A 14,942-nucleotide genomic window follows, 5' to 3' on the forward strand; every position below is an offset into this window, starting at 1 on the left:
GAATAAAGCCTGCATTCATATGTTCTTCTGTAGGCTTTTTAAACTACTGTAGTAAGGAAAACTGCCCGCTATAATTTTAGAATACTTTTCAACCCAAGAAAATAAGTTCAAGGGTTAATAGGATTTCCCCATAATCCACTTATGTATTTTTACTTGTTTCCTTTATATTGATGGTATTTGAAAATGCATAGTTCTGTTTACTAAAACTATGCTGTATTCTCTTCATTTCAGATTTGTTCTAACAATTCTACATTTCTTAGTGTTTAATATTTCGTTTTGCTCTGCTCAGTTCCCTACTGAAGAAGCAGAGTGTTCTAAAACATCGCTGGATCTTCAGCTCATAGCTATCGGGACATTATTTACAAAAAATAATAATAATGCTCCCGGTGTTCCCTTTGCAGTTCCAAGTCATATGCTGTTAATAAACAATAACACACCAAGCGCTACAACTATCAAGTCCTCACCTTTGGGTAAAGCACAGGGCTAAACTTCAGTCCAGTGGCATCGTCACATAATGCCTAAAAGGGAGAAAAAAACACATGTTGTCTCTCTTCCATGTAAAGCTGTCATTCTATGCACACACATATCATTGCCAGACATATCAAGTAAGCTGTCACTCCTCTAATCTCCTGCAGGACATATGAACTGTATTCGATTTTATTTTGTAACAAAAAACTAGCATTAACAAAGGAGTGAGTTACGAGCCGTGATGCATCTTCCGTTAGCAGTGGTACCCTCTAAACACCCCAATCCCTACCTTGTGGAGAAGGGGCTGCTGAGATTTTCCATTGGACCTGAGCATCCGGACTATTTTGTGGATCGGGTCCCCATCTCTGTCGCTGTCACCAGGGACGTCACAAAGAGAAGGGGTCAGATTGGACATTATGTACCAGGTCGAGTGATTTAGATGGCTGCGCGTTCTTTCAGCAAAGTTTATTTAAAGAATTTTAATTGAAAGCAAGCCCGCCCTCTTCATCGATTATGAGGCAGAGTACGTGTCCCCCATCACTAGAGGGCGCATACGTCATGTTTTCTTTTCCCTTCGGGGTATATTATATTAAAAACTAAAACATGCGTTTATGGCAGCTAGCAAAAACTGACAAAACATATTTTTTGGAGTTTTTACTGCAGACCTCCCAATAATTTTGACAAGTCTGGTGATTCATCTTCCCACATGTAAAGTATCAGAGTAAATATGACTTTGAGAAGCTGAGTTATTGATTAGCTGGACTGTGAGCTCATTGTCTACAAACAGACCAGGTTTCAGGGAAGAAGTCTGTAAATTACCCCTGTCCGTTCTGGCAGAAACGTGGTAGGTTGTCTCCACAGAAATGTGAGTAAAGTATTTAAACACACCAAAACAAGATTTAAAGTCAGGAAATCAACCAGTAAAACTCCCAAACTTTTTAATAACATGTAAAATATTTAAATTAATAAAACAAGCTTAAAAGAACATAAACTTGAACGATGGGATCACAACATGTGAATTTCTCAATAAAACATCAAGAGAAAAGCACCCGTAGAAAACAATGGCAAATTAGAAGTCAAAGTTATACTCTGTCTATTACCAAATTATTAAAACAATGACTGAAATAGAGAGCAAAAGTCCCGAAATGTCCTCCACGTAGCTAGAGAAAAAAATCACAAAACCTGAGGAATTAATTATGTCCTTATAATAAGCAATGACAGATCCTACAGTGCCGGCATGGTGGCCCTGTTGCCACTCATTTCACCGAAAGTGGCTTTTGCCTTATAAAGACGTGACGTCATGGTCACACTGAGGCAGACAGTTTAACATTAGGAGGCCTGACAATTGCTGATGTGGCAAAGGCTTTGCCTCCACCACAATGGCATTTTGGTGGCCGGATAGGTGGCCCACTGTCTCAGAACATTACAGAAGTGTGATCCCAACCATATTTTGCTCTCCAGTGTGTCAGTAGTCGTATTGCTTGTCTGACTATACCAGTTGCGGCTCGCAGGGATTCCTGGGGGCGGGGTGGGGAACATGTGGGGGGGGGGGTCGCATAGTAATTAAAAATAAAATAAATTTTTTTTTAAACTTACCTCGGCTCCCGCACTGCACTGCTACTCACTCCTCTATAGGCTGCAGGCACAGGCTACCAGCCTGCCCTGCGGCCAATCCTGACGCTGCTCAGCGGCAGTCCAAGCATACATGCACAGTGAGGGGAGTGCACAGTGCACTCCCTTCTGCTCATCACCCCCCGTGGCTCTGCCCCTTTCACAAGGAAGGGATAATAAACAGAGATTCATAGCAGTGGCTGCTGGCGAGGGAGCGACGCTCCTCCGCCCATATAGAGGAGCCACCCCTGGACTATACTAAATTCTTTTTAACTTCTTTGAGAGACAAAAACATTACTTTAGGTCTTTCTCACAAGCCTCTGATAGGTAATGGTGCTGCTCTTTCCACATTACAAAGTATGAGAGAAGGAAAGGCTTGGTGTGTGTTAACATGTTCAAGCATCCCACCCTCCACTGTGTCAAGGCTTTACCTTATGAAGACCCGAAGCTGCTTAAAGTGGGAGGAGTTACCTTAGCAATCTGTGGCACACTGGGGAGTTTGCTTAACCCTGCTAAAGGGATACGTTCATGAAGCGTTTTTGCTTTGGACCTAGGGAAAATGGAGAAAAAACAAAGTTTTAAAACAGTATAACCTTGTCCTGACAATACACTCTGCAAACTGTCTATATATGTACATATGGAAGACAATAACAAAGAATTCATTCTTTCAGGGGCCATCTATTAGGGAACTAACAAACATAATGAGGCTGTGTTCCACTGTGGCGTACCATCAAATAATGTCAGATTTTGATGATATGGATGATGTCATTAATGATGGATGGACATGTAGCTTATTCATAGGCACTGTAAGTAGGGGGTGCTGGTGTGCTGCAGCACTCACAAAATAATCATGCTGGGGTTCAGAATGTGAATGAGCAGCAAAGATGCATTTTTGTTATCTTTTCTCATTTTCTGAGTGTTCAGAGATAGAGGTCAAGTGTCCCGCTATGTATTCTGACAGACTGCTGCTTATTCTTTTAACTTGGACACTTATGTTTACTTTTCTTCCTCTGAAAGGAAAAAGTATGAGGCAATCTTGCTGGGGCCAGTGGAGTGGAAAAGGATAGGTTATGGGATGTCACCCAATAAAATGTAAATATCTGTAAATGACCTGTGCAAATATTTCAAAATATATAAACAATTAGGAAAGACGAAATGAAGCACATTTTTTGCAATTCCGAAGTGTGATGGAAACAAAGATTGCAAAAGGATCAAAACACATCAAGAAACCTGATGATGCACAAATGATAAATATTCATTGAAAACCAATTTCCACACATTATCTTTCATGCACTCTATTGTTTTATCAGTACAACAGCATGGCTGTGAAAATGTAGAGGATATTTCAGTGGAAAATGTGCTGCCTGTAAATGACAGTGTGATATCACACCATGCTTTAGCAATATATTTACAACTGTGTGCTCTAAAATGCAGCACATGGCTCCATACTCCACTCTTACCACTCTCCTGCTGAATGATTGTGGCTTATTTGCTACGCTTGGTCTATGTGTGATCTTTGTATTTTTCACAATCCTTATAACTGCATTGATGGCAGCACCCCCACTCTGGAACTGTTCCAACGTCACTGAGTATCTTGTTAATGAAGCTGATGTATTTGAAACTATGAGCTTTGATCCTGGTCTACATCATTTTAGCTTGAGAAAAGGTAGGACTGGGAGGGGCAGTAATTAATGTTGTTTATCTGTTGGAATCTCCTGCCAGTATGCCTCGGATTTGAAGCATTATGCACAGAAGGAACATTTGCCAATGTTCATGATCACTTTCTTGGCACTGGAACTTGATTCTTTCAAAAACTGTACCTCATGTTTGTGCATTTGCCCTTCAGAAAGATATTCATGGTCAAGTGTGTTGGACCTGTCCCTTTTTGCAGGGTCATCCCCAGACCTTTTGCTTCCTTCCTCCTATTTTTTCCTGGCCTGTTTTCGTTGGCTTTAGAACTCTGGGCACTTAACCACTACTACCCAGTGCTAAAGTGCATATGCTCTCTGTCTAAATTGTATTGATGATTGACATATTTGATTCACCAGTAAGTCCCTAGTAAATTGCGCCAGAGCTGCCCCGGGCCTGTTGATCAAATGCTACTAGTGGGCCTGCAGCACTGATTGAGCCAACCACATAAGTCGCCCTGTAAACACCTCAGACCTGCCACTGCAGTGTCTGTGTGCAGTTTTCTACTGCCAGTTTGACCTGACAAGTGTACTGACTTTCCAGGCCCAAAAGTTCCCTTTTAGTACATCCAAGCTACCCCTAAGGTAGGCCCTAGGTAGCCCCATGGGCAGGGTGCAGTGTATGTAAAACGTAGGACATGTACTGGTGTGTTTTACATGTCAAGATAGTGTAATACTGCTAAATTTGGTTTTCACTATGGGAAGGCCCATCTCTTCCATAGGTTAACATGGGGATTGCCTTTAAATATCTTTTAAGTGCAGTTTCCCATTGAGAGCAGATAGAAATTTAGAGTTTGGGGTATCTGAACTCACAATTTAAAAAAACATCTTTTGGTAAGGTTGTTTTTTAGATTATTTGTTTGAAAATGCCACTTTTAAAAAGTAGGCATTTTCTTGCTTAACCATTCTGTGCCTCTGCTTGGTTGCTGAATCCAAGTCTGGGTCAGGCTGACAGTTGGGTTGTTAGTGAATTCACACTAGACAGTGACACAAAGGGAGCTGAGGTGTGTCCTGCATATCCTGATGAGTCTGGGCTAGAGTGGGGGGGAGGAGCTGACACCTACACTTGAAAGGGCTGTGTCTGACCTCACACAATACAGTCTCCAACCCCCTACTGTGTGTCTGGGACAGTGCAAGGAAGAGGCAGGGTCTTGTGCATTACAAAGACTTTCCTTTGACGTTTGCTATTTCAAAGGCAGAAATTATTATAAGTATTAGACTTCTGACCCCACAACTTTAGTTTACTTCTGGTTCAAGAGAAACCTCTGCCAAGGAGAAGAGCTTGATGCTTGAGGAGGACCTGCCACTCTGCCTGTTGCTTTGCTGTGCTGGCCTGCTGCTTCTGCCTGAAAAGGGACTGGACTTTGCTTTCTGAAAGCCTACTTGTGAAGTTTCTCCCAGGGCTTAGACTGAGTTTGCCCGCTGTTTTGAAGTCTCTGGGACATCAGAGACTTCATCTGCCAGTGCCTGGGCTCTTCTGATGAGAGTCCTGACTTGCTAAGTGGTGAGAAATCCAGTCCTGGACCCTTAGAAGTGTAAGCTGGTAACCTGCGTGGGAAAATCCACGTACCGCTGTGCGCTTCAGAAAAAGTGCTGCAGCGCCTGTCCTGCAGCTGAAAATTTGATGCAGCGTTTGCCACGCGGCTGGAGAATCGACGCAGCACCTGTTCTCAATACTGACCTTTCGCACATCACTTCAGAATTTTCCATGCATCAACCCTGGGTGTCAAAATCTTCAACATCACCGCACAGACCCTGGGCTGCTTGTCCGGAAATCAACTCGCCCATGCAGCTTTATTTTTGATGCATACCAGGTACTTAGTGATAAAACAACGCATCCATTCATTTCTATGGATTAAAACTCGTTTTACTTTATAAAATCATATCTTTGCTTGTATATGTTGGATTTTTGTCATTTTGGTCTTGTTTGATTCAGATAAACATTGGATCACTTTTGTGATGTTTTCACTGTGTTACTGTGTGGGTTGGTACAAACACTTTACACATTGCCTCTGAGATAAGCCTGGCTGCTTGTGCCAAGCTACCAAGGATGTGAGCAGGGGTTATCTGAGCTATGTAGCTCTCTTAACCTGACTAGAGTGAGGGTCCCTATTTGGACAAACTGACTGCCAACTAGAGACCCCAGTTCTAACAATTTTGTTTCAAATGAACTGTAAATTCGAACTTTTCTATAGCATTGGTGGCTGGAAAACAACATTAACTTTGCCCTTCATGTATCCTGGACCAAGTGTTCGGTTTACTCTCATGGGAGAGTTTAATACCACATGATGTAGCCTCTGCTTAGCTCATCAAAGCACGCACTATGACACACGTTGAATAATGAGTTCTGCGCTGGTTATACGTGAACACACGTGTGCGGGCTGTGCACGTGAGACTACAGATGAGCACAGTCTAGTTATTGCTCACAGATAACCTGATGCAGAAGGTATTCTGCCAGGGTGGGTGCTGACCTGGATTAGGCCTTACAGTATTATTGGGCATTGCTGGAAAATCTGCAGTGCTTCACTGTATTATACACATGAGTGAAATTTGCTTTAAAGTTTAGTTTCACTCCACTTAGGCCTACACAGTCCAGCAAGGTGTCAACTACAGGAAATGTGCACGCTGAGTTTGAATATGCAGGTACTAATAACCTATGAGTCCATCTTATGAGTCGTCATGAATTGTCGTGCGTCTCTGTCTCAGCTCATAAAAGATTCCATTCACTTTGCCCCCCTGCTGAGCCAGATTAATTATTCTGCTCCCAGCAGAGGGAACAAAGACCTACCCACACAAAGGGAGCAATTATCAGTGATTGGCTCAGTTCCTGTGAAGGAAGAGGTAGGGAAGAAAGTCAGAATCTGGTAATTAGCTGTCACCCTGGTTGGGTCAGCCAAGGCACATTGAACAAAGGGGGTAGCCCAGACATCTGGAGCCAACAGAGGAGGAGATCCCCTTTGAAATTTTGGTGGGAAGGTAACTATCTTTGATGTCAGCTAGGGGTGGAGCTAAGGCCCTCAGAGGAGTTCTTCACATAGAAAACTTAATGGTGCCATATTGAATTGCCCCAGATTGCTTTGCAGAAGGGTTGGGACATGAGTGTAGGGATGATGTGGCACTCTTGGATTGGCCGGAGGTACATGGCATCTAAAACTTTACACCCACACTTCTAAACCCCTGCACAAGGGAGTGACAGTGAGAAAGACCTTGGACCCAGAAACTGGCGACACCAGAATCATGGACAGCTGTAAGAAGAAGCCACCTGATGCCCCTGATGTACTAAGGAGTTTGCTTATACCTGATGCCCAGGACTAGATGGGTCTCTCTAGGGCCAGTGACTCTGCCTCCTTATGCCCCCTAAGGACCCAAGAGGGAGGCTCTGGCCTTCACTGTCACTCCAATGCCATGAAAAACAGCCAGGAGCCTCTGGAGGTTTAGAGTGTAGGCAGGAGGTTGCTGTGCTGGCTAAGAGTGAAGTGGCTGAGCAAGATGCCCCCAACAGCAGAAGAAGAGCTCCAGAAGCCAGGAGAGGAGAAGACTGGTGCACAGAGACAGTAAAAAAAAATCCTTATAAAGGGTGTCCTTTAGTGACCAGGAGACCTGGTGAAAGTGCTTGCCACCAGGGAAAAAAAGAAACAAAGAACATCAAAAATCAGTCCAACAGGGCTGAAATGTGGCTATTTAACGGATTTGACATTTGACCCCAGATAGAAAATTAAGAATTCACTCCTGGTGTGGGCCAGTGCCCGGAGGTCAACAAAGGTTTACTTTATTAATTATCTCAAGGAGCGGGAATGCACAAGTCCACCTCCGCAGATACATTCTCAGCCCAAGAACCTCATGTCTAGTGCGGACGCATTTAATATTGCCCTGTGTGACCCCCAACCATCCGGGGCCAAAGACAGAGAAAAATGACACCTGGTTAAGGCCAAAGCCATGGGAGCACGATTGGTGCCTCTTTGCCCCCTGTGCCCGCACCCATTCAAATAACAAAGAAGAAACCAAAGGAAAACCAACATCTTGCACCAAGCCACACAGCAGGAGAGTCTGTTGCTAAAATGCTCAATGCTCCAGCTGTAGTGCCCCATAATGTCCTGCAAGGGCTTTTCATTTCCATATTTTTCTCTCTTGTTGTTCCCTAAGGAGGGGCAGAGGCACCACCAATATTTGTATGGCAGTGTTTTAGGTCTGGGATTCATGACCTGGGGAGGCTATTCCTTAGTCTTAAGCATTCCTGGAGCAGGGGCTTGGTGTTCTACATCTAGAGTGTGCAGAAATCTCTTGTGGTTGGACCTGTGGCTGTATTATATGGCCTGAAGTGGAAAAAGCAAGAGTCTAACACATGTTGAATGTTGGTTTGAATATAAATGCTTTCTTGACAATGAATATTGTTGAATATTGCAAAGCTTATATTCATGATTAATGCATATTAATGCTGTTATTAATTCTATAAGTTTAAAGGTTGTATGTATCTTAACTTGTGCATACTAGTTTAATGATGAGGTAACCCCTTGGCAAATGCAATAGGTTTGCCTTATAGATTTATGTGGTGACACATTGACAAAGGCAATAGCCTTGTCTTATATATTGATGTGGTAACCCCTTGAAAAGGCAGTAGGCCTGTCTTATGTAAAATGCCAGCCCTGTATAGTGTGATGATGCATTTAGAATAGGAGGAGTGTACTCGTATCATTATAGGAGTTATGACCTATTTGGGGTCAAATGTGATTCCAGAATATCACCAAAGATATTTTCATATCCCTTATGTATGCATTTAAAATTAATGTGTAGTATTTAGTAGTGTGTGTATAATAAATGTACTTTTATTTTTTCAAATAAAAAACACTGACTGGACAATCATTTACTGACTGTTGTTATTGCGTGTCAGCAGCAATTACTAGCCCACATCACCTCCCCGAGTAGGCCTTGGACTGTTCTGCTTTGCTTTCCTGAGAGAGTCAAATGCTACAGTGGGGTACTTGGTTCCCAGTAAGGAGACAATTGTGGCCATATTCCTTGTGAGGGGCTCATAAACAACAAATAACCCAATCTCTCACATCCGCCTAATCCGAGTATTCTTCAGAAAAATAGGGAATTACATGCAGATTTGGTGTACTCTCCACCAGATTCCATATATTTGTTAATGTATTAGAATTTACTCCGTATTTCTTCCCAATTGAATTTTACCTATGGAAAATTGTGGTAATACTGTGTTTGAGAAGGAGCCGAACATATCGGAATTTGGTGCTGTAATCGTATTAAGGGCATTAATGTAATCTCTGGGCTACTTCGTCAAAGTAGTAATTGTAAGGAGCAAGCCTTTGGTCTGGTCTGGCTTGCACAGTAACATTACTCTCGTAAAACCTTCTAACTAACTCCTCACACGCTGGAATTCTCAGGAGCAATTGTTCTGGTCTAATACCCGAAGGAAACACCACAGGTAGTGAAGTCTTCCAACTAACTCTTCTCAAGTATTTTCTAAATAGCTAGCCAAATTATGTGATTGTTTCATGCAAATGTTCATGCTTTTTACTTTGGTTTACCTCTATTTTGTCAGGAGTCTTCGAACATGCAATCGAAAGTTCATAGTGTCCTAGCCAATCAATTCATGTAGAAAGAAGGCATTAACTGGCAATAAAGGGCAGCTTTCCTGAAGCTTGTGATGCCAAAATACTCCATCGACCACTCAAAATTTTAGTTTTCAGTTTTTCTACACTTCTTCTGATTCTAGAGATTAGTTCTCCTCAAGATATCTATTATGACTATCCATACTGACCGTCAACAATTTTTTCTTAGCAAGTACATTAGGAAGAAGCACACATTTACTGGTTCATCTAAACTTTTTAAACTAAATCTTCAAAAGGAGTTATGCAAAAAACTGTTGATCCCAGTGAGCAATGATTAACTTTTTAGAGGGCATTATCTTTGACATAATTGCCCGATCATCCTTCAACAATATCTTTGGTGGCGGACTAATATCCCCAGATAGTACCCTCAAGAAGGTTAATAAATAGTATTATAAGCACTCATTAAGTTACAGTTTTGCATCCTCCCACACTCTGATGTTTTCCAGTGACCATAGACCGAAACAGGGATGGTTTAAAGCACAGTAAAACTGTTTATCCTTTTTGCATACCTGAGAATAATCCTTAAATATTCAGCAGCATCTGCTTCTTCACACTTCACAGAAAGGATCATGTTCCCTAAGCTGCTTGCTGTACAGTAAAAATTTAAATGATCCTGAAAATAGAAATAAAAGCAATGACCCTGTGAAGAATCTTAAATTCTGACAGCCCCATCATCACGTTTATTTTAGGACAAAATAAGACAGTCAGGCCAAAATACAAATTGCTAAAGAACAGAATAACACATTTACAGCTTGAAAACATGGGAATTTGGAGAAAGTTATAAAGAAAGGCTTTGAAAAGCTTGAGTCCTGAGGAAAATCTAGACTGAGGAAGGAACACTCCCTGGAGTGGGTGGATCCAGGCAGGAGGAGGAGTAGGGAGTGCTGGAAGTCTAAACAGTGCTTGGACTGCTCCCTTTAGAAATCACATGGGAGGGTTAAACTCCACTGTACTGGACCTCTCGAAGGAACCTGCTAATGTGCCCTAAGCAGGGATGTCAATTAGAGGTAGTGGCAGTTGTTACCTTTTGCCAGTGCTTAATTTGTAAAATAGCAAGTGCTAGCGCCCAGGTTTCCCAAGAGCCTGCTGAAAGTTTTGAGTTGCTGAATACCAACTCAGGTCTAGGTTTTGCTCCACCTTATGCCTGTTTAATCCACTATCAGACACTCCGTGCTTCTTTATCTCACTCTTGCAGGTTCTTTTTCATTCCCTCTTTCCTTTGTCATAGTTTTCCATCTTTCTCTTCCTCTTTCTCATCCCCTTCACTGTCGTTCTCTCTGATGTTCAGGGTCAAAGTTTACTGATTTTTAGTGTGGTCCCCAATTAAGAGTGTGTTGGTGGGCGCCAAATTCAATTATCTGGTCAAACTAAGCATTAGCTTTCGCTTGCTCTTTGGTACTCCTCGAAATGCCTTGTGAGCTCTGTTTTGTTGAGTGCACTGAACTGTTCTGGGGTTTTGTTTTAGCCCCACTTTGTTCTGTAACTAGCATGAACGTAGTTTCACCAAAATGCCAGGGGTCGCGAAAGAGACATCACACGCCCTTTGACATTCACTCACACACACGCTTACACATACACCCACTTTTTCTCACATAAGGAAATCTGCAAGCACTCACACAAACCTTCATACATTTATAAGCATTTTTCACTTACCTTCGCTCCTAGGGAAGCTCATATTCTATCTAATTGTACTCCACTTTTTATTAATAATGTAATATTATTCTTTATTAGTGAAATAAACAAAATTGACAGAAAACAAGTAGGGTGGAGGGGACGATCTGCCCCAGTTTTACTCATATTGATTTTGCCATTCTCTTAGGTCAGGAGTCGCATAGGCAGTACCAGGGGTTGCAAGGGGCAAGCAGGGTCGCAGCTGCTACCCCTGGCAACCCCTAAATGACATGTAGTAGGTGTGGCTACTAATCTGATAATGTGTGCAGAGCATATTTTGCATGTTAGACTTTTCATCCTTGGCGTGGTCTCCCTAAACTTTTTGCCTGTTTCCCAGGTTGTTGATGTGTGCTGGACTCTGATTTTGCTGTTTTTGCTACTCTTGGCACTTTACCACTTTACCAGTTTACCAGTGCTAAAGTGCAAGTGCTCCTTAACAAAATGTGTATGTAATTGGCTTATCTATGATTGGCATATTTGATTTACTAGTAAGTCCCTAGTAAAGTGCACTAGAGGTGCCAGTGCCTGTAAATCAAATGCTACTAGTGGGCCTGCAGCACTGGTTGTGCCACCCACATACGTAGCTCTGTAATTATGTCTCAGACCTGCCACTGCAGTGTCTGTGTGTGCAGTTTTAACTGTAAATTCAACTTGGCATGTGTACTCACTTGCCAGGCCGAACCCCTCCCTTTTCTTATATGTCAGACACCCCTAAGTTAGGCCCTAGGTAGTCCCAAGGGCAGGGTGCAGTGTATGGTTAAAGTAGGACATATAGGCCCTCATTACAACTTCGGCCGTCTTTTAAAAAGACCACCGAAGCTGCGGGCGCCAGTATACGCCAGTGCTGGCGGTATATCTGGCTCCCTAATATGACTTTTCCGCTGGCCCAGGGACGGAAACAGCGTTTCCGTCTGCTGGCCCAGTGGAAAAGTCACATCAACATTGCCGCCAGCTCGTAATAGAGCCGGCGGCAATGTTGATGTACAGCGGGTGCAGCAGCACCAGTCGCGCATTTCACTGCCCGAAATTCAGGCAGTGAAATGCGCAATGGGGCTGTGCCTGGGGGCCCCTGCACTGCCCATGCCAAATAGAGGTAAACCAAAGTAAAAAGCATGAACATGTGCATGAAACAATCACATCATTTTCCAAGTGCATGGTGCAGTGCAGGGGCCCCCAGGGGCACCCCAAATATCCCTTATCGCCAGCCTCTCCATGGCGGTGTTTACTACCGTAGACAGGCTGGCGGTTGGGGATTAAGACTGCCAGGAAGAAGCCTGGCGGTATGTTGGAGGGGCCGGTGGTATGGCCGTGGCTAAAGTGCCACGGTCATAATAGCTGGCGGAAGACCGCCAGCCTGTTGGCGGTGTTACCGCCAGCTTACCGCCGTCCTGACAGTGAAATATTGCTAAATTTGTTTTTCACTGTTGCAAGGCCTGTCCCTCTCATAGGTTGACATGGGGGTGACCTTTAAATCTGATTAAAGTGTTGATTCCCTTTGGGAGCGGATGGACATGTGGAGTTTGGGATCTCTGAGCTCACAATTTAGAAATACATCTTTTAGTAAAGTTGATTTTAAGATTGTGGCGGTCATTCCGACCGTGGCGGTCGGCGGTGAAGCGGCAGTAAGACCGCCAACAGGCTGGCGGTCTTTTTTCTGACATTCTGACCATGGCGGTTACCGCCATGGCCAGCCGCCACTTAACCGTTCCGACCGCCACGGCGGTAACGACCGCCGGGCTGGAGACCTGGGTCTCCAGCCCGGCGGTCGTCACATACCGCCGGCGGTATTCCAACCCGCCTGACCCCCGGCTTACCGCCATGGATTTCATGCAGTTTGGGACCGCCATGAAATCCATGGCGGTAAGCACTATCAGTGCCAGGGAATCCCTTCCCTGGCACTGATAGGGGTCTCCCCCACCCCAACTCCCTCCCCTACCCCCCCACCACCCCTGCCACCCCCAAAAGGTTACAGGACCCCCCACCCCACCCCGATCCCCAACATGTACACAGACATACACATAGACACGCATGCATTCATGCACATACACACGCCCCGCATTCATGCACGCACTCTCAACATACACACACACCCCCCGCATTCATGCACGCACTCTCAACATACACTCACACCCCCCACATTCATGCACGCACTCTCAACATACACACACACCCCCGCATTCATGCACGCACTCTCAACATACACACATACACGCACGCCCCCATGCACGCACACAACCCACAACACCCCCCCACCCCCTTTCCCTAACGGACGATCACCTTACCTGTTCCGGTGATCCTCCGGGAGGGAACGGGACCCATGGGGGCAGCTCCGCCGACACCGCCACGCCAACAGAACACCGCCACAGCGAATCACAAGTCGTGATTCGCTGGGCGGTGTTCTGTTGGCGTGGCGGTGGAGGTGGAGCTACCTCCACTTCCCCGCCTGCCGCCAGTATGGTTGTTGGCGGCTCTTCGTCCGGAAACGGGTGGAGCGCTGCCAACGGTCGTAATGGCCCGTGCGGAAGACCGCCAGCACTGGCGGTCCCTCAGCGGTCTACAAAAAAGACCGCCGAGGTCAGAATGACCACCTGTGTGTTTGAAAATGCCACTTTTAGAAAGTGGGCATTTTCTTGCTTATACCATTTCTGTGACTCTGCCTGTTTGTGGATTCCCTGTCTGGGTCAGTTTGACAGTTGGGCTGGTTGCACCTCACACTAGACAGTGACACAAAGGGAGCTGGGATGTAGCCTGCATATCCTGATGAGCCATCTGTGCTAGGAGGGAGGGGAGGAGTGGTCACTCACACCTGAAAGGGCTGTGTCTGCCCTCACACAATGCAGTCTCCAACCCCATGGTGAGTGTCTGGGGCTTGGCCTGGGCAAGGCAGGATTTCACATTCAAAAGAGACTTTACTTTGAAGTAGGCCTACTTCAAAGGAGAAATTGGGTATAAGAAGGGCACCCAAAACCACAGACTTTAGAACACTTCTGGAAACCAAGAGGAACCTCTGCCTGGAGAAGAGCTGAAGAGCTGAGGAAGAAGAGCTGTCCTGTCTGTGACTGTGCTTTGTGGAGCTATCCTGCAGTTGCTGCTTCTGCCAGAGTAAGAGGGCAAAGACTGGACTTTGTGTGCCTTCCATCTTGAGAAGAAATCTCCAAGGCCTTGATTTAGAGCTTGCCTCCTGTTGTTTGAAGTCTCAGGGACAGCAAAGACTTCTCTCTGCCAGCACCTGGAGTCTCTGGAGAGCCTCCTACTCTGCCCTGTGGTGCCCATCCAGTTCCTGGGACCCTGAAAGGAGAAGATGGCAGCCTAAGGGGAGGAAATCCATGCACAGAGTGCCGTGCGGGTAAAAGATTGACGTGACTCCGATCTGCGGCTGAAGAAACGATGTGCTGCCGGCTCCGCAGCTAAAAAACGACACTCGCCGGAAACGTGCCCGTAGAATCAACACATGGAGCAGGAGAAACAACGCACAGCATTGCTGACGGAGGCTGGAGATCACAACCTGCGCTGCGTGGCTTTCGGATCATCATGCGGCTGGATTTCCGATGCAAACACTGCTGGCGTGTAAAAACAACGCAGAGCCTGCCCGGACCTGAGAGTGCTGACCGGATCGATGCATCGCTCTCTTGCGGAGCGAAGAAACGGCGCGCCTGACCCGACGAAAGGAGAAATGATGCAAGGTCTCGCTTGTGAGTGAAATCAACGCATCACAAGCCCTTTTTGACACACACTTGCCCGTGCGGGGTTATTTTTGATGCACCCAGGTACATTTTCACGCTAACAGTGTTAGTGTGTGTTTTAAACTACATAAAGACTCTTTTTGCTTTTTAATTGATAACTTGACTTGTGTATTGTGGATTTTTGTCATTTTGGT

General features: G+C 44.9%; 1 protein-coding gene across 4 annotated transcripts in view; it reads right to left on the reverse strand.

Moving 5' to 3' along the window:
- The window catches only part of RAP1GAP2 (RAP1 GTPase activating protein 2), a 793,228-nt gene that overhangs the window by 270,141 nt on the left and 508,145 nt on the right, over nt 1–14,942 (reverse strand). For all 4 annotated transcript variants that reach the window (XM_069227007.1, XM_069227008.1, XM_069227009.1 and 1 more), the window contains 3 exons: nt 9,904–10,007; nt 2,551–2,629; nt 465–518 (listed from right to left, as the gene is read on the reverse strand). In XM_069227007.1, coding sequence (XP_069083108.1) covers nt 465–518; nt 2,551–2,629; nt 9,904–10,007 — 237 coding nt within the window. The remainder of the gene's footprint in view (nt 1–464; nt 519–2,550; nt 2,630–9,903; nt 10,008–14,942) is intronic.

Source organism: Pleurodeles waltl, chromosome 3_2, assembly GCF_031143425.1.
Source record: "Pleurodeles waltl isolate 20211129_DDA chromosome 3_2, aPleWal1.hap1.20221129, whole genome shotgun sequence".
In the NCBI taxonomy this organism is placed as follows: domain Eukaryota; kingdom Metazoa; phylum Chordata; class Amphibia; order Caudata; family Salamandridae; genus Pleurodeles; species Pleurodeles waltl.